This window comes from Mobula hypostoma, chromosome 12 (assembly GCF_963921235.1).
Source record: "Mobula hypostoma chromosome 12, sMobHyp1.1, whole genome shotgun sequence".
Taxonomy (NCBI): domain Eukaryota; kingdom Metazoa; phylum Chordata; class Chondrichthyes; order Myliobatiformes; family Myliobatidae; genus Mobula; species Mobula hypostoma.
The window spans coordinates 62823143-62843981 of NC_086108.1; the positions used below are offsets into that span (position 1 = coordinate 62823143).

At 38.9% G+C, this 20839-nt stretch overlaps 1 protein-coding gene across 16 annotated transcripts in view; it reads left to right on the forward strand.

The window, feature by feature from the left end:
- Positions 1-20839, forward strand: part of fggy (FGGY carbohydrate kinase domain containing) — a 352624-nt gene that overhangs the window by 35526 nt on the left and 296259 nt on the right. For all 16 annotated transcript variants that reach the window (XR_010019906.1, XR_010019908.1, XR_010019907.1 and 13 more), the window contains exon 5: positions 10647-10735. Coding sequence is in view for 13 of the 16 variants with exons in the window: in XM_063064268.1 (XP_062920338.1) it covers positions 10647-10735 (89 nt within the window). In the remaining 3 variants the exon portion in view is untranslated. The remainder of the gene's footprint in view (positions 1-10646; positions 10736-20839) is intronic.

Below are 20839 nucleotides of genomic sequence, written 5' to 3' on the forward strand. Positions count from 1 at the left end.
TTCTTTGAGTTTGTTTTCATATTCAAGCTATAAGTGAGATGTATATTATTTTAATTCCCATAAATTATTTGGCTAAGTATAGATCACAGAAGCACCTTGTTTATATTGTATTCACTGTTGTTGTGAAAGCAATTCATTTTGTTAAATATATTGCTTGACTGCAACAATTGTTTGCAATAATTACTGAACTATATTAATTAGAAATTTAATAACATGTTTATGTTTAAATTTTCGAGTTAAATTGATCCCAGGCCATAAACAACATATTAAGCCTTTCATGTTGACATATGGATTGTAAATGATTCGGATGCAAGCTAAAATTTGTTTCTTTTTGTTCCTTACTATCCAATCCAGAATAAGTTTTTTTTCTTCATCTGGACCTAATAATGCCTGCAGCTGTGTTGATATGTGCCAAATGTGAACTAGTTTCTGTTTGCTTTGAGCAGCTGGAGTCTTCTAACTTTATAAACATAGAAAAGCCACAGTAACATGGTTCAGGATGTGAAAAATCAACAAAGATAAGGGCCTAGCCTTAGTCCCTTAGAGAAAACCTTGCATCAATTCTCTATGGGCATTTTTGAGCATGGTACAAAGCAACACAATGAGAGAGGTCCTAGGTTTGATCTCTAATCTGTGCTGAGGTCAGTCAGAGCAGGATTTTGAGTACTACATTTTGCCATACTATTTGTTGTATTAACCAATCCAGCCTGGTATAAAGTCCCTGTATGAATTGCAGATGTGATGAGGCATCCACTCTTTTGGTAGTTACATCTATGTTGTACTTTTTAAAAAAAAAACAAGCTCATTGTATTGTGATTTCAGGTTGTATACTGTATACATTCCCTGATAATAAATGGAACCATTTGAACCATTTGAGCATATAGTGTAACATAATTAGATTAGGAAACTAAAGATTTATGTATGCATATGACCTAGTAAATGTAATTTGGGGCATAAGCTTATAGTTCTATTCTTAGAGCTGATCTTGTGAGAGTTACTGTGAATATATGAACCTTGCACATTCACTATTATTGATGTGCTAACAAAATTATATCTTGTGTTAGATTAGGATCTAAATTGCTATTTAAATTGTTATTTTTCTTGTAGTTTAATTTTATGCTTGCTAATATGTTTGTATAATCACCTGCTTAATCATGTCTTAAAATGATGTGCTTATTAAAGTACCCATGGCTGCCACTGTGGATTTCAATTGGAGTAGTCCTAACAGGAGTATTTGATGAGCTGCACACAAAGAGTCATCTTTTCTGTGGGCTTGCAGGCCATTACTTCCTACAAATAAAAACCTTGTGTCATGAATGGCTGTCATGCTTCACTCCCAGATGCGTTCAACTCCTTTTATGCATGCTTTGAAAGGGAGAATAAAACTATACCTGTACAAATCCACATGGTATTTGGTGACCCCATGATCTCTGTCTTGGAGGCAACATCAAAACATCTTTCAAGAGGGTGAATCCTTGTAAAGTGTCAGGCCCTGATGGTGTACTTGGTAGGGCACTGAAAACCTGTGCCAACTAACTGGCGGGAGTGTTCAAGAACATCTTCACTGTTGCAGTTAGAGGTTCCCACCTGCTTTAAAAGGGCAATAGTCATACCAATCCAATGTTCAAGAAGAGTAGGGTGAGCTGATAAACAAGTTCCAAGACCCCCATCACCCAGGACATGCCCTCTTCTCATTGCTGCCATCAAGGAGGAGGTACAGGTGCCTGATGACACACACTCAATATTTCAGGATCAGCTTCTTCCCTTCTGCCATTTTATATATGTATGTGTGTGTGTGTGTATATATACACACACACACACATACATACATACATATATATATATATATATATACACACACACACACACATATATATACACACACACTTGTAATTTATAATTTTAAAATTATTACGTATTGCAATTTATTGCTGCCGCAAAACAACAATTTTCATGATGTATGGCAGTGATATTAAAAGTGAATCTGATTCTGATTCTACTTGTCAGTAAAGTATAGTGTATTGTTTTTGTACTTATGTAGCTTCTTTGTAAGCCTGAGATGTCATGGCAGAGTAAATTATAACTCTCAATGTTGTTTCACAGACTGTCTTTATTAGAGAAGACTCCCAAATCTAATCAGTTCAAACTAGCATGCAGTATAAAGGGGAAATACGAGGTGCAGTGCTTTGATACTGGCCTTCCTGCTTTTCCTCTTACTGCTATTCTTTGCTGCTACTCTGTATTTTACTTTACTTTTTACTTCATGTTACTTACCTTTCACACTGTCTTACCTGTACAATGATGAGCATCCAATATAACAGCTATAACCATAAGATTTGTACCTCATTCTTGACTTCCTAAGAATCTTTTGGACAATATCATCTCCAGATCTAACACTTGCTGTTTCTTAAGTGTTTCAGTCACTGCAGCTGGGTAGTTAGATCTTTTTATTTATACGATTAATTGCAGTGGAAAAAATCTGGCGTAGGATATCTCCTAGCTTTCTAGGATTGTGATATACAATTGTACTAAATAAGGTGTCAGTCTCCTCCTTCCAGGGCTGACAAGTACTTCACTTTCTACATTGACCTCAAAGTCAACTAGGGAAATTGACAACCATTTCCAGCTTCTCTTTTGTGTGGGATGACTACAATTGTATATTGTCAGCAGGTTATCCAGAATACTGGTCAGCAGAGAAGGAATTACTATTTACTGAAATCACTGAAGCAAGATGCCAAAGCAGCTTTCATAGTGTCTCCCTGTGACATACAATTTTATGAATAAAATGGAACGCCCAATGAGGAACAAATGAAGCCCTGTGCATAATAAGCCATCAGCATCCCAGTAACACTCAATGTAGCAGAGTTGTGGAGGTGCTCCAAGAGAGAGTCAAGTGTTTGGTAGCTCCTACCAATACACCTTATACTTGTAGTGGTGTACAGTCTGAAGGAGACATGGAATAGATGAGATATGACGTCAACATTTGCGTTCAGATAATGAAAACCAGAGTGAGGAAATAGCAAAGGAAAAAAGTCTGATTAAACACCTTGAGGAAGAGGAACAAGAGCTGAGTTCATCATAAAATAATTGTGTGACTTGCTTGTTTTCCTAAACTGAAAAAGTACACTGCATTTATAATTCTTGTTACAACATTCACCTTCCCTTAATTCTATAACAAGGAACACTGAAACCATTCAGTCAATTCACATGTCAATGACAGACTGACAATGTAGACTCAGAAGCTGACTTAAAACCACATTGCACACCACAGAGCCAAAAGTGATTAAGATGAAAAATTTCTTCCCCAGCACGAGAATTGATTTCATTTTGCCTCTAGTTTAGTGTCAATTCCTGCTGCATTCATATAAAGTGTATTAAGTTAACTGTTCCAACGTATACCTCCCCTAGCAGCCCAGGAAAGTTGGTGGATAGCTGTTACGCATGCCTAAATATTTGAGATACTTTGATATTTGATATTCACGTCTTTTCTTTGACCCTTGAATGCCAAATGACAAATCTTTGTGTCTTGGCTCTTTTAGTCCTTTTAATCCAGCTAATTCCAATGTACTGCACATGTTCAGCTGGAGTCTTCACATTTTGAGTCTCAACACTGAACTTCCTTTGAAGGACTAGAGTTATATAACACCTAGTGAGAGGAAAACGCATTGTCTACTGGACAATAAAAATAGCACCAATGCTGATTCCACAAGATCCTCCAAAGTCACTGGAATGAAAAGTCAGTGTCTCCTAGGCCAGCATCCACATTACTGAGGCCCTAGTACTGGAATTGGACTCAAACTGCTTTGGACATCCAGGCAATGGCAACTGTAAGACTGCAGCTTTTCAAAAGTACTATCTTCTTAGAAATGTGAGGCTTAGTAAGATAATGAAATCTGCTGGAAAGATGTGCAGAAGTAATGCTTCATAACCATGGCTGAGAAGTTCCTTCCCCAAAACTCTAAAGAATGGCACTGTATGTTTAATTTAAAAAACCTATATGTCTAATTTAAAAAATTCTTGGTGTCTGACTGTCTGTTGTGAATTCAGTTATTACTTTTTGGCATGATTTAGATATCCTAACTTCTGAAAGGTAAACAACAGTAGTACTCAAAATTTGGTTTTAATGGCATTTGTCTGTAAAATAAGCACTTCTATTTACTCACAGAACAAATCAACCTTCAATCTGTAATAAAGAAGTTCTCATGTGTTTTTACTGTATTTCCTATGGAGGTCAGAGTAATGATCACTGGTTGAATAGATTACAGGGAAATAAATGGGAAATTATAATTGACGGGATTGCTCTCACTGGTAAATTTAATGGTCTAGTTGGCCTCCTTCCATGTTATAAGGAAATATGATGTCTTTGGTACAGAATCAAAGTGGCTATTGCTTATCACTGCTACATTGCATGGTTTGTTGCTTATTACTAAATTAAGGAGATAAAACGCTGCATTATGAAAGCGAGAAAGCTTCATCTGCTCACAGGTATGTGCATTTTCCTGCGTTGCATGCTTTTCCCTAGTGCAGGTAATCTTAGATTGCACTCATGTCTACAGTAATCTCCCTGACAATTTCTGTCAAGACCACCTGGCTAAAAAACTAGAGTCAGAATCAGAATCAGGTTTATTATCACTGGCATGTGACGTGAAATTTGTTAACTTAGCAGCAGCAGTTCAATGCAATACATAATCTAACAGAGAGAGAGAGAGGAAAAAAAAGAACATAATAATAAGTAAATAAGTAAATCATTTACATATATTGAATAGATTTTTAAAAATATCCCTAAAGATGTCCTGGGTACTTTGTAGGCTACTGTCCAAGATGGAGCTAACTAGATTTACAAACTTCTGCAGCTTCTTTCAGTCCTGTGCAGTACCCCTCCATACTAGACAGTGATGCAGCCTGTCAGAATGCTCTCCACAATCAACTATAGAAGTTTTTGAGTGTATTTGTTGACATGCCAAATCTCTTCAAACTCCTAATAAAATATAGCAGTTGTCTTGCCTTCTTTAAGACTACATCGATATGTTGGGACCAGGTTAGATCCTCAGAGATTGTGACACCAAGGAACTTGAAGCTGCTTACTGTCTCCACTTCTGATCCCTCTATGAGGATCGGTATGTGTTCCTTCGCCTTACCCTTCCTGAAGTCCACAATCAGCTCTTTTGTCTTATTGACATTGAGTGCCAGGTTGTTGCTGCGGCACCATTCCGCTAGTTGGTATATCTCACTCCTGTACGCCCTCTCGTCACCACCTGGGATTCTACCAACAATGGTTGTATTGTCAGCAAATTTGTAGATGGTATTTGAACTATGCCTAGCCACACGGTCATGTGTATACTGAGAGTAGAGCAGTGGGCTAAGCACACACCCCTGAGGTGCACCAGTGTTGATCGTCAGCAAGGAGGATATGTTATCACCAATCTGCACAGACTGTGGTCTTCCGGTTAGGAAGTTGAGGATCCAATCGCAGAGGGAGGTACAGGGGCCCAGGTTCTACAACTTCTCAATCAGGATTGTGGGAATGATGGTATTAAATGCTGAGCTATAGTCGATGAACAGCATCCTGACGTAGGTGTTTGTGGTGTCTAGGTGGTCTAAAGCCATGTGGAGAGTCATTGAGATCGCATCTACCATTGAACTATTGTGGCGATAGGAAAATTGCAATGGATCCAGACCCTTGCTGAGGCAGGAGGTCAATCTAGTTATAACCAACCTCTCAAAGCATTTCATCACTGTCGATGTGAGTGCTACCAGGAGATAGTCATTTAGGCAGCCCACATTATTCTTCTTAGGCACTGGTATAATTGTTGCCTTTTTGAAGCAAGTGGGAACTTCTGCCCCTAGCAGTAAGAGGTTGAAAATGTCCTTGAATACTCCCACTAATTGGTTGGCACAAGTTTTCAGAGCCTTACCCAGTACTCCCATCGGGATCTTCCGCCTTGCGATGGTGTACTCTCTTTAAAGACAGTCTAACATTGGCCTCTGAGACGGAGATCACAGGGTCATCAGGTGCAGCAGGGATCTTCACAGCTGTAGTTGTGTTCTCCCTTTCAAAGCATGCATAGAAGGCGTTGAGTTCATCTGGTAGTGAAACATCGCTGCAATTCATGCTATTGGGTTTCGTTTTGTAGGAAGTAATGTCTTGCAGACCCTGCTAGAGTTACTGTGCATCTGATAACGTCTCCAACCTCGTTTGAAATTGTCTCTTTGCCCTTGAAATAGATCTCCACAGCTCATACCTGGTTTTCTGGTATAGACCTGGGTTGCCAGATTTGAATGCCACAGATCTAGCCTTCAGCAGACGACATACCTTCTGGGTCATCCACGGCTTTTGGTTTGGGAATGTACAGTAAGTCTTTGTAGGCACACACCCATCCACACAGGTTTTAATGAAGTCGGTAACAACTGCAGGATACTCATCCAGATTCAAAGACGAATCCCTGAATGCAGTCCAGTCCACTGATTCAAAGCAGTCCTGTAGGTGCTCCTGTGCTTCCCTTATCCAAACTTTCTTGGTCCTCACTACTGGTGCTGCAGTCTTCAGTCTCTGCCAATACTCAGGGAGTACAAGTACAGCCAGGTTATCAGACTTACTGAAGTGAGGGCGTGGAATAGCACGATAGGCATTCTTGATGGGGGTGTAGCAATGGTCCAGTGTGCTGTTTCCTCTGGTATTGCAAGTGATCTGTTGATGGTAATTGCATAGTGATTTTTTTTCAGACTGGCCTTGTTAAAGTCTCCCAAAACGATGGGTTCCTTGAATAAAGAACATGCTCCCCGAAGGCACTTATTTTCACCAGCCTTCCTAAGTATCAGCAATTTTTGGGGGAAACCCTTCAAACCTTCTTCCTGCTATTGCAAAATCCATTCACCTATTAGCAATACTTCCCCAGAACTTGTAGAGTACTTCCTGTTTTATGTTCCTTTAAGAGCTGACTGCAGAGGTTACATCTGGAAAGCTAAATACTTGCAGTAAATAGCTGAAAATGTTGTTAGTAAATAAGTGTTATACATGAGTCCCACAGCAGCAGGTTCAAGAACAGATACTTCCTTCAACCATTCAGTTCCAAACCAACCGACAAAAGTCTAATTATGCTCCTTCTCATAAAAAGATGTATAATATATGCTTAATGTACGTTTATCTTGTGAATGCTGCTTATATGATTTTATGTGCCTGTGATGCTGTTGCTAGTAGGGTTTTCATTGTATGTGTGCATACATGCACTTGTGCATATGACAATAAATTTGACTGATTGTGAAATGGGTACTGTCAGTTTCAGTGTGGTGTTACACAGGGATTCACTACCAGATTTGGGGATCATGTTCTTAATGTGACTTTTCAAACGGCCTTAAGTTGACCCACAAAGACATCTCAATGTCAGTAAATGGCAGTCATGCAATTTCTACACCTTAATCCTTATATTTAACAATAAAAATAATCCATCAATACATGTGCTATGTATTTACTAAAAATTTGCTTTGTTGTTTGACTGATACTTGTGCAGAACTCAATGGGTATAGACTCCTTTCCAACATATTTATTCTTCTTTTCAAAGGTAAAAACACCATCTGGTGAATTTTAAGGTAGTTAATGGACTGATATTTTTGAATACTGAAACCTTGAAAAAGGTGGTTTTTGAAATGTTCAAATGTTCAATTTATTTTGCAGTATTTTAAATTTTGTTACTTGTTGGAGCCTATTATCATATTATAGAACTGAGCACACAGAAGTTAGTACAACAGGCAGCCACTGTTGCTCAGGTTTTATTCATTGTCAATCAAAGTTAATGCATCCTCCATAATTTAGCATATGTAACACTCCCATTTATGAAGGTGGGATGAATGCTGATCATCATATCTATGATACAAGTTTCAGCAACAGTTCATGGGCTACTTACAAGCAGAAGCTGAGATTAGGTTTGTGATCTTTTTTATTTGGTATTAACATGACAGAAGAAGATTCCAATGGTATAGAGTAAAAATTTCCTTACTGAGTTGAGATCAGTCAGAGGCAGTAAAAGTTAATAACAATGAGATGTACTGATCTTGAAGAAAGCTGCCCTTATAAATTGTAGTACCTCCCAGTTGTCAGTTTTGGCATTTCCAATGTCAATTGGTTTTCGTGCCTCTTTTTTTGAAGGATATCTGGTATCCAGCTTTGGTGTTATTGGGTGGGCTGAGCAGCCAATCATATTCAAGAAATTGCCAGGAAAGGAAGTAGAATGTATGCAGTTCTACTTTTGGGAAATCAGAGATTCATTGGCAGTGGTTTTGGATTTTTGTGTTTAACAACAATCTTTTTAGTGGGTTGAACAGCATCTGTTGGGGGCGAAAGGAATTGTCAATATTTCCAGCCAAAACCCTGCATCAGGACAATACTAGGGTTTGACCCCACACATTGACAATTCCTTCCCCCCCTCCTGGTGTTATTGGACTAATTGAGTTCCAGTAGCAAGTTACTTGTTGCTCCAGATTCAGGCATCAGAACCTAGGCCTCTGCATCTCCCTCTGCAATTGGATCCTTGATTCCTAACCGGAAGAACACAATCTGTGCCCATTGGTAATAATATCTCCTTCTCAGTGGCAGTCAACACTGGCACACCTCAGGGTTGTATGTTTAGCCCACTGCTCTACTCTCTCTATACCCATGACTGTGTGGCTAGGTGTAGCTCAAATGTCATCTATAAATTTGCTGATGATACAACTGTTGCTGGCAGAATCTCAGGTGGAGATGAGAGGATGTACAGAAGTGAAATATACCAGCTAGTTGAATGGTGTTGTAGCATCAACCTTGCACTCAGCATCAGTAAGACCAAAGAGCTGATTGTGGACTTCGCGAAGGGTAAGACGAGGGAATACGAACAAATCCTCATAGAGGGATAAGAAGTGTAGAGAGTGAGCAATTTCAGCGTCCTGGGTGTCAAGATCACTGAGGACCTAACTTGGTCCCAACATATCAATACGGCTATAAAGAAGGCAAGATACTAGCTATATTTCATTAGGTGTTTGAGGAGATTTGGTTTGTCTTGAAAATTTCTACAGATGTACTGTGGAAAGTTGTAAAATTAGTCAGCTTCATCTTGGGTATTAGCCTCCGTAGCAATCCTAGACATCTTCAAGGAGCGGTGCCTCAGAAAGGTGGTGTCCGTTACTGAGGACCCCCATCACCCAGGACATACCCTCTTCTCATTGTTACCACCAGGAAGGAGGTACAGAAACCTGAAGGTACACACTCAGCAATTAAGAAACAGCTTCTTCCCCGATTCCAAAATGGACATTGAACCCATGAACATTATCCCACTTTTTTTTGTTTTTGTATTATTTCTGCTTTTGCACTACTTTTAAATTAACTATTTATTGTACATATATACTTAATGATTTACTGACTTATTTATTTATTCTCTATATTATGTATAGCATTGTACTGCTGCCTCTGTTAACAACTTTCATGACGTGTTGGTGATAATAAACCTGATTCTGATTCTGATCTGCAGTCCTTTGTATCCCTTCAGTGTAAAACATATCTCTGTAGTAGAGATGTTGTTGCTAGTGTCAGTGTGTTAGGAACAACTAATGGCTACAGTTTTGTTGTCATTGAATTACAAAATCTGACCTACACACTTACCTTTTCTTGATGGTTCTATGGAGGTCAAAAATAAACCAGAAGCATCTGATGTGCTTTACCACTAAGTTCAGAGTTAGATTAAGAATGCACTGAGCTGAGGAGTGACACATTTTATGTCTGGCCATTCATTCACCTTTATTGCCAGTGTTGGGTTGACAGATGTAACTTTTGAATGTATTTATTGCCTTCATTAAAAACCTAAGTGCAGATAAGAAAAATGGTTACCTTTCTTTATTGGATTCTGTATTTTAATTAATTCATAATACTTTGTGTTTTAAAGTAATTTTACTTTCTGAAATATTGTTTTGATTATGTCAATATATTGAACTTTTCTATATTTTTGGTTGATAGACTGTTTAAAAACAATTTGAAGATCAAAACACCATTAATTCAATTAAATTTCCTCTCTGGAAATGCCATTTGTGGCCTGGTCATTCTTTGTTTTTTTGCTTTGCATTTTAGGATGGCAGCTTGGCCTCCGGCTTAATTTAATGCTCCCAAAGCATCACAAAAACAAAATGCAAAGCATGGGTAGACGGCCATGTGGTAGATGGTTCTGCCCAATGTTTCTTTATTCATATGATTAATTTCTCACTTGGACTGTCTTCAACTGTAATATGCAGAACATTTTGAAAAATCTTAATGGCTAGAAACTCATTCTGGCTTAATTGCATCAACACAATATTTGTCTAGAATATTCAGTTAAGCAAAATAAATTTAATTTTTTTTGCTGTGTTTCTTTTAAAAACTAGAAATTTCAAAGGAATGTGATTATTTTTATGTTAATGTTAATCTTTACATTTTAAATTGTGATTTATTATACTAACAACTATAGACATCTTTCTAAGTGGATTAATGTAACAGTTTAAAAAACTGTGTTAATTAGTTATACTGTAAATATTCTGGCACAGTAGCACCTAAAGTATAAGAGACAAAAATATCTGGTAAGTATCACATGGAAAGGATATTTACTTGTTTTGGAATGAAGTTAACTGTATTTACTGTTTAAACTTGACAGAATCTGCGAAGCATTTGCTGGGAAAAAGCTGGTCATTTCTTTGATCTCCCTGATTTTCTGTCTTGGAAGGCCACAGGTGCAACTACAAGGTATTTGTTTACATAAAGTCTGGTATTGCTGCAATAAAGATTGTTCATTACTCCAGTGGGAATCTTCAGGGAGAAAGAAGTAAACTATGCCAAAATGGTTGGGGGTGTTGCAGATGTAGTTTTGGCAATTTTCCAGTTGGACAATCTGAAACTAAGCCAGAAGATGAGATCATCGTGAAGCTTGAGGACAAGTTAATCCTGGACAATGTGCCTTAATTTGACAAAGTAAAGATTGTTCAATGAAACAGTCTTTCTAAATTCCCTCATGGGGTGCAGAGTGGGGGTAGAATTTGCAGGTGATGTGGATTGGACCCATACTATGAAAGAAAGCTGCTGTTCTCTTGGCTGACATTTGCAAACTCCCCCCTTCCACTGCCTGGCATGATTCAGTGTGTCTGCACTCTCAGTAAAATAGTGGTTTCATGTGAAATATGAGAGGCATATGCAGTTTTCTATTTCAAGAAAATGATCTCAAGCAGTGAATGTGTTTCTGTTAGTTCTTGTACACAGGATCAGGATGAAATGGTTTAATGATGGGAAGATGAGAACAAACATTGATACTTGTCACCATATGTAATTTTACCTTCTGAGCAAACAAAATAGTAACTGGGACAAAAAATGATTGTAGGTTTGAACAAAAACAAAACAAACTATTTTTGGAAATTCTGTTGTTGGATACAAGTATTTTACAGAATATTTGACAGTATTTTAGAATAAAAAAATGAAATATGATTCAAACTTGTGGCATATCAAGAAAACAGTGAATTTTTATATTTCACTAATGAAGTTACTCTAACTTTCAAAATCACCCTTTTATGCAAGTAAGTATATTACAATTTTGTAACATTGCTGAACATGTGATTGTTTTTGTAAAGCTAGTATAAGTTCTGCTCTGTGCCAGATTATAGAGCCCAAATTTTAGTTGACATTCCAAGACAATACCAGCAGAATGTTGACCATCAAATGAATTCACAGCAGTAGAAGTATTGACTCTCCCCTCCCCCACTTGCTTCAACAGAAGCAGCGACCCACACCCTCCACCATGCAAGTAACAGCAAATGCCCCTCAAACAGACTTTGATCCAGAGTCCATCAAAACTACAGTCCGTAACCCAGCACTTTAATATCTCAGACAGGCTGTCTCTGCAACCATGAGAGCAGAGACTAGCAAATTGCTGTTCAGATGTTACAATCTTCTGCGTTGCTTCTCCAAGCACCCTCCCCTGCCCTGCAAAACTGTCTCGAGGAGGGAGAGGGGGAGATATATATATATATACAGCTTTTAGTGCAGGGTCCTTCTTCTGACAACAGCCAGTGATTAGCAGTGCTCGATGTTTTAGTCTGTCACGATGCTTCATTCAGTGAAATCAGGGAGGAACCGTGTCATCTACAGGGCCACTCCCCGAGGTCGCACCTCTTCCAAGAGTCCTTTTGATGGACTCTTTCTATCTCTTCCTGGAGATAGAAAAACACTAGGCCGCATAGCCGGTCTGAAAATCCACTGCTTGCGAAAAATTGTAGTTTGAACTGCAGATTCCGGACCCTGACAGAACTCCAAGCACCCTAAAAAGAATGGAAAGGCATAAGAGAAGAAGAATAAGCTGTTTCGTGGACGAAGTGGAAGAAGTTGCCTGTGTCTGTAAAAACTGCTGGGGCCATCTTTCCTTGCTCCTCCCTCTTTGTGTTATGGGTATTCATAGTAAATTCAAGAAACACAAGAATCAATGAAAGATTATACCCAACAGGATGAACGAGGGATCAATCTACAGAAGACAACAAACTACAAATACAAAAAGAAAGAAAAAAAGCAATAAATATCGAGAACAGGAGATGCATAGTCCTTGAAAGTGAGTCCACAGATTGTGAGAATGGGTCAGGGATAGGGCAAGTGAAGTTGAGTGAAGTTATCCCCTCTGGTTCAAGAGCCTGTTGGTTGAAGAGTAATAACTGTCCCTGAACCTGGTGGTGTGAGTCCTAAGACTCCTGTACCTTCTTCTTGATGGTAGCAGCAAGAAGAGACATGATCTGGGTGGTGGGGATAATGGATGCTGGTTTTCTGTGACAGTGCTCTATGTAGATGTGCTCTGTGGTGGGGAGGACATTACCTGTGATAGACTGGGCTATATGCACTACTTTTTGTAGGGATTTCCATTCAAGGGCATTCGTATTTTCATACCAGGCCATAATGCAACCAGTCAACGTGCTCTCCACTTGACATCTATAGAAGTCTGTCAAAGTTTTAGATGTTTTAGAGTATGATGAGTAAGTTTGAGCCTCTTATCTAAGAAGGGATGTACTGGCATTGGAGAGGGATCAGAGGAAGTTCACGAAAATGATTCAGAGAATGAAAAGGTTAATATATGAAAAGTTTTTGATGGCTCTGGACCTGTACTCACTGGAGTTTAGAGAAATAAGTGCGAATCTCAGTGAAACATGTTGAATACTGAAAATATCGACAGAATTGATGTGGAGAAGACGTTTCCTACAGTGGTGGAGTCTTGGACTAGAGGGCACAGCCTCAGAATACGGGGACGTCCATTTAAGACAGAGATGAGGGGGAATTTCTTTAGCCAGATGGTAGTGAATCTGTGAAATTCATTGCCACAAGTGGTTGTGGAGACCAAGTTGTTGGGTTTATTTGAAACAGGCTTTGATAGGTTCTTGATTAATAAGGATGCCAAATGGTTTTGGGGAGAAGGGAGGAGAATTGGTTTAGGAGGATAATAAATCATCCAGGATAGATTGGTGGAGCACACCTAATGGGTTGAATGGCCTAACTCCAATTCTATATCTTACGGTCTTATGGCTTACCAATCCCCAGTCCCTCTATGCCTCCAGTACTGTGCTCTGTGTTGTCCTCTGACTCCCTCCCTCTGAATACTTGTTCATTGTCCCCGAAACAGAACAACAGCCAGAATACCTCCTGGAATTCAATTCTTTTTTTCTTTATCCCCTCCCTTTCTATTCCAAATCGACGGTTCTAATGATGCCTGCCCACATCTAACACTGTAAGCCTGGTCTTGTACAAGGAGGACCAGGTGGCATGCATGTACATACCATCTGTTGCGACTAAAGATTTCCACTTTGATTGTAACTGATGTTTGATAGTGTGGCTTAGTACTAAAATAGTTGTTGGCCCACTGCATCTGTACTGATCAAATGGGATCCAATGGATGCACTAAAATTTCTAGGCTATTATCTTGTAATTGTCAATAGCCATTGTTTCTGCAGACCTGCCATCTTCAAATTAGTTTTACTTTTCTTGCGTTATATCAGTGACTACAGCTCGAAAACACTAACTCCTGAGCACTTTGGTATATCCTTAAAAAATATCATGAAAGGTGCTACGTAAATGCATGTTCTTCCACTGAAATAAACGACGAATGCATTGTTTAAATGACGTCATCTTTCAACAGCTCTTTCCAGGAGTGTACACAAAATATTGACAGTTAGCCACAAAAGGAGATGTCAGGACAGATGCTTGCTTAAAGTGGTAGACATGGTTTGCAATAGGAAAGAGAAATAGATGTTTAGAAATGGATTCTACAGAAACAAAATACACAGTTATTGATAATTTAGTGATTAAAATGCGGTTGGGCAAAAATGCATACATCTGGATGCTCTATATCAACTGTAGCTATCATCCCCTCAAGACTAATCAATAAGCTCCAAGACCTTGGCCTCAATACATCCTTGTGCAATTGGATCCTTGATTTCCTCACTTGTAGAACCCAGCAAGTTTGAATTGGTAACAATATCTCCTCCACGATCTCCGTCAACACAGATACACCACAAGGCTGTGTGCTTAGCCCCCTGCTCTACTTGCTTTACACTTAAGACATTGTGGCTAAATACAGCTCCAATGCCATATTTAAGTTTGCTGATGACAACACTGTTGTGGGCTGAATCAAAGGTGGTGATGAATCAGCATGAAGGAGAGAGACTGAAAATCTGGCTGAGTGGTATCATAACGACAGCCTCTCAATCAATGTCAGCAAGACCAAGGAACTGATTGTAGACTTCAAGAGAGGGAAACCAGAGCTTCATGAGCCAGTCTCATCAGAGGATCAGAGCTGGAAAGAGTTAGCAACTCTGAATTCCTCGGTATTGCTATTTCAGAGGATCTATCCTGGGCTCAGCATATATGTACAACTAGGAAGAAAACATGGGAGCACATCTACTTCCTTAGGAGTTTACAGAGATTCGGCAAGACATCTACAAATTTGACAAATGTCTGTAGGTGTGTAGTAGAGAGTATATTGCCTGGCTGCATCAGAGCCTGTTATGGAAACACCAATGCCCTTGAATGGAAAATTCTACAATAAGTAGTGGATTTGGCCCAGTTCATCATGGGTAAAGCCTTCCCAACTGTTGAAAACATCTACATGAAACACTGTCATAGGAAAACACCACCCAGACCATGCTCTCTTCTCGCCGCTGCCATCAGAAAGAAGTTACAAGAGCCTCAGGATTCACACCACTAGGTTCAAGAACAGTTACTGTCCCTCAACCATCAGGCTCTTGAATAAAAGCAGATAACTTCACGCAACTTTATTTGTCACGTCATTGAAACGTTCCCTCAACCAATGGACTCACTTTCAAGGACTCTTCATCTCATGTTCTCATTATTTATTACTATGCCCTAGTTGGACAGTCTTTCATTGATTCTGTTATAGTTACTATTCTATAGTTTTGATGAGTATCCCCCTATGAAAATGAATCTCAGGGTTGTATATAGTGACATATATGTACTTTGACAATAAAATTTACTTTGTACATTGTACATTGAACTTTGAAAAATTGGAGGTACTATACCAACAAAATTGTGCATAATCCATGTTGCAGTTGAAAAAGAATGTTGAATTGGTAATGAATACATCGCTGTATGGTCTTTCTTTTTGTTCTTGAAGATGAGCACTACAATACTGTACATGCGGGGGGGGGGGTGGTTCTGAACACCATTGTTGTGGTGTGTGGCTAGACCATAAGACAAAGGAGCAAAAGTAGGCCATTCGGCCCATCGAGTCTCCTCCGCCATTTTATCATGAGCTGATTCATTTTATCCTATTTAGTCCCACTGCCCCACCTTCTCACCATAACCTTTGATGCCCTGGCTACTCAGATACCTATCAATCTCTGCGTTAAATACGCCCAATGACTTGGCCTCCACTGCTGCCTGTGGCAACAAATTCCATAGATTCACCACCCTCTGACTAAAAAAATTTCTTCGCATTTCTGTTCTGAAAGGGCACCCTTCAATCCTGAAGTCATGCCCTCTCGTACTAGACTCCCCCATCATGGGAAACAACTTTGCCACATCCACTCTGTCCATGCCTTTTAACATTCGAAATGTTTCTATGAGGTCTCCCCTCATTCTTCTAAACTCCAAGGAATACAGTCCAAGAGCGGACAAACGTTCCTCATATGTTAACCCTCTCATTCCTGGAATCATTCTTGTGAATCTTCTCTGTACCCTCTCCAACGTCAGCACATCCTTTCTTAAATAAGGAGACCAAAACTGCCCACAGTATTCCAAGTGAGGTCTCACCAGCACCTTATAGAGCCTCAACATCACATCCCTGCTCCTATACTCTATTCCTCTAGAAATGAATGCCAACATTGCATTCGCCTTCTTCACTACTGACTCAACCTGGAGGTTAACTTTAAGGGAATCCTGTACGAGGACTCCTAAGTCCCGTTGCATCTCAGAACTTTCCCCATTTCTTTCCCCATTTAAATAATAGTCTGCCCGTTTATTTTTTCTGCCAAAGTGCATAACCATACACTTTCCAACATTGTACTTCATTTACCACTTCTCTGCCCATTCTTCCAATCTATCCAAGTCTCTCTGCAGACTCTCCGTTTCCTCAGCACTACCCGCCCCTCCACCTATCTTCGTATCGTCAGCAAACTCAGCCACAAAGCCATCTATTCCATAATCCAGATCGTTGATGTACAATGTAAAAAGAAGCGGCCCCAACACTGATCCCTGTGGAACACCACTGGTAACCGGCAGCCAACCAGAATAGGATCCCTTTATTCCCACTCTCTGTTTCCTGCCAATCAGCCAATGCTCTATCCACGTATGTAACTTTCCCGTAATTCCATGGGCTCTTATCTTGTTAAGTAGCCTCATGTGTGGCACCTTGTCAAACGCCTTCTGAAGATCCAAATATACAACATCCACTGCATCTCCCTTGTCTAGCCTACTGGTAATTTCCTCAAAAAATTGTAATAGGTTTGTCAGGCAGGATTTTCCTTCAAGGAATCCATGCTGAGTTCTGCCTATCTTGTCATATGCCTCCAGGTACTCTGTAACCTCATCCTTGACAATCGACTCCAACAACTTCCCAACCACCGACGTCAAGCTAACAGGTCTATAATTTCCTTTTTGCTTCCTTGCCCCCTTCTTAAATAGCAGAGTGACATTTGCAATCTTCCAGTCTTCCGGAACCATGCCAGAATCTATCGACTTTTGAAAGATCATCGCTAATGCCTCCGCAATCTCCACAGCTACTTCCTTCAGAACACGAGGGTGCATTCCATCTGGTCCAGGAGATTTATCGACCTTTAGCCTATTCAGCTTCCTGACTACTTTCTCTGTCGTAATTGTGACTGCGCACACTTCTCTTCCCTGCCACCCTTGAGTGTCCGGTATCCTGCTGTTTTCCTCAGTGAAGACTGATGCAAAATACTTGTTCAGTTCCTCTGCCATCTCCTCATCTCCCATTACAATTTCTCCAATATCATTTTCTATCGGTCCTATATCTACTCTCACCTGTCTTTTACTCTTTATATACTTGAAAAAGCTTTTAGTATCCTCTTTGATATTATTTGCTAGTTTCCTTTCATAGTTAATCTTTTCTCTCTTAATGACCTTCTTGGTTTCCTTTTGTAAGGTTTTAAAAACTTCCCAATCCTCTGTCTTCCCACTAATTTTTGCTTCCTTGTATGCCCTCTCCTTTGCTTTAACTTTGGCTTTGACTTCTCTTGTCAACCACGGTTGCATCCTTTTTCCACTCAAAAATTTCTTCCTTTTTGGAATATACCTGTCTTGCACATTCCTCATTTTTCGCATAAACTCCAGCCACTGCTGCTCTGCCGTCTTTCCCGCCAGTGTCTCTTTCCAGTCAACTTTGGCCAGTTCCTCTCTCATGCCTTACTTGAGTTGCTGTCACCCTCCTGTCTGCTTAAACCAGTCTGGCCATTCTCATCTAACCTCGCTCATTAACAATAATTTTTGCCCACAGAACTGCTGCTCACTGTATGTTTTTCTGTTTTTCGCACCATTCTCTGTAAACTCTAGACTGTTATGTGTGGGGTGCCATGGCAGCATAGCAGTTAGCATGACACTATTACAGCTCGTGGTGCTCTGGAGTTTGGAGTTAAATTCCAGCGCCGTTCTATAAGGCATCTCTGTATGTCCACCCTATGGAATGTGTGGATTTTCTCTGAGTGCTCTGGTTTCCTCCCACAGTCCAAAGATGTTACAGTTAGTAGGTTAATTAGTCATTGTAAATTATTCTGTTATTAGGTTAGTCTGGATAATGCCTGTCTGGCATCAACAATCATGCATAGTCAAAGTCACTTCGATCACATTTCATCCCTACTCTGATGTTTGGTCTGAACAACAACTGAACTTCTGGAACATGATTTTATGCATTCAGTTGCTGCCCCATTATTGGCTGATGAGATATTTGCGTTAATGGGCAGGTGTACGTGTATCTAATAAAGTGGCCACTGAGTGTATATTTTATTGTTAAAATTAAGTTAATTCATTAATTTCTTTCTTGTTCATTCATAGTATCAGTTCAAAATGCTTTCTTGTGATGTTGTCATTGCGTTCTTGACAAGTTAGGTACTCTATATGACTTTGAAATGAGTGATTTTATGCAAATTGATGCTTTCATTGCTTTTGAAAGTCTTGACTTCCTTCTTATGAAGATAAAATATCTGTTGTCATAAAAATCAGCATTGATTTTTGTGTAATCTAACTGTTGCTTAATTCCCATTGGAAAATGCCTCACTAATGTGATATTTTTGACATTGTGTGCCCCATGCATGCAATATTTTGGCACAAAGGGAAATACATAAGTATTCATAAAACAGAAAAATAATGTAAAAGTGATTAAAAATATACATACATTTCACCAATTATACCAAGTCAATAATTATACTTGGGAGCCATTTGATATCACATTGAAACCTTTAAATTGTTTTCCATCTATTTTTGCTGCATCTCTGGGCTGCTAAGTTTGTACTAACACTAAATTAAGGATTATTAAATATTATTAAATAGGGACATTCTTGTATTAATAAATCATTATTGTTATTTTCTTCCATTTCTAAGTAATACACCTAAATATTTACAGATTTGCATCTGCCGTCTCATTCATTCACCATCTGTTGGGAAGCAAGTTAGTGTATCAAAAGTGTACTCTCCTTCTTATTTGCAGAATGTTTAAGAATCGAAAGAAGGGAATGACAAATGTTAGGAAGGAATGTGTGGGTAAGGAATGAGTAACCAATGATAGAACAGATGGAATTCAGAGAGAGCAGAAAGGTGAAATAAGGTATTGTACTCTGATGGGTTATCCTATACTTTGTAATGTGCCAGATTGAGTTACTGTCTGGATATTGCCATTGCAACCTGTGCAAAATGCTGAATCTTTCTTAGAGATGATTCTGAGCAAAAGAAAAGCAACTGAAATCAGTGAAAACACAATTCATGTCCCAACAGGGATCATATATATGTTCCTGACTTGCTGTGCAATTTACAACTTGTTTAACTCGGAAGAGCTCAAGGAAAGTCATCAAGGGTGACTCTTTGATTCAATTTCTGCTTGATCAGTGAGAAACTGTTGTCATACGCATTTTTGACCTTATCAGGTATGTGAATGATGAAAGGATGATGGCATTCATGCAGAGTAAAATAAATACAGTAAACATTCAGCCCAACTTTCTGAGGGGTGGAATTTTGACATGAAATAGGTACACTCTTTAAGATATGCATTTAAACTTTTTGTGTACAATTAATGCATATAAGAGATGTAATTTTTCAGTCCTACTTTTAGACTTTTATAATTGAATGTCATTATTTCAAAAGGTTTTCTTCAAATTTTCAGATATTTTAAATTATAGCGATGTGCAGTTTTAGAGAAACCCTTTAAGCTTTCTGATCTAGGACTCTACCAAAGTGAAGTCACTGGCTAAAAGTTGTATTATTTTTGGCTGAATGGAAGTCTCTCCCAGAGACCAAAATGCAGCAGATATGGCAGTTGAGTTCCTGCTGCGTTTTGCGTGTATAAAAATTTCCAATGTTGTGTTACAGTAAAGTACTACTGTTAAGTAACAAACATTATTCTTGGGCATTAGTTTGTGTTAATCGACTGCCATATTTGCTTACAAAATAAAAGTAATTAAAATTTAAAATTTTGGACTGCATCGATGTGTTCTGAGGACATAGTGTTGTGGCCAGTGACTTGAATGGGAATATTTGTGTAGCTAATTATCTGCAACAGAATATGCTGTAGAAATGAACTGTCCTTACACATTTGCAACTGCTGGTAAGTGATGTAAGAGATAACACCTTTGTATCTCATGTTAATTCATCTGTATCCTTCTTTATATTGGAAGCAAGCTGAGTGAAGGTTTGCCAGATTTGTCTCCTGATAATTATGCCCTCTGTGACACAATTCTGTGTAACAACACAACACTCTTTGAAACTAGCTTCTGACTTCTTGATCAATACATTTTTTTCTGAATACTTGTGTCATTTTTACATTAAGGGTGGTGTTAATGTTGGTAATTATGTTAAGGAATACAATAGCTCAAGAAGGCATTTTACTATCATCCCTTGGGCATCCAATGGTAAGTTTTAAATGTCAGTCTTGCCAGAGACAGCAAGAGCCCAGCTATGGATATGAAAAGATACAGTTTTATGATTTCTTGTCACATTGACTGTCTAGTAAGATACTTCAGCAAATTATTTCCTTTTTTTCTGGTAAGAATGGAAAATAGAAGCATTATTGAATTTCAAAGGGAATTTTCCTGAGTGCTAGGCAGACTGAATGAGCTTAATGGAGTTTTTGACTATGTAGCTTTC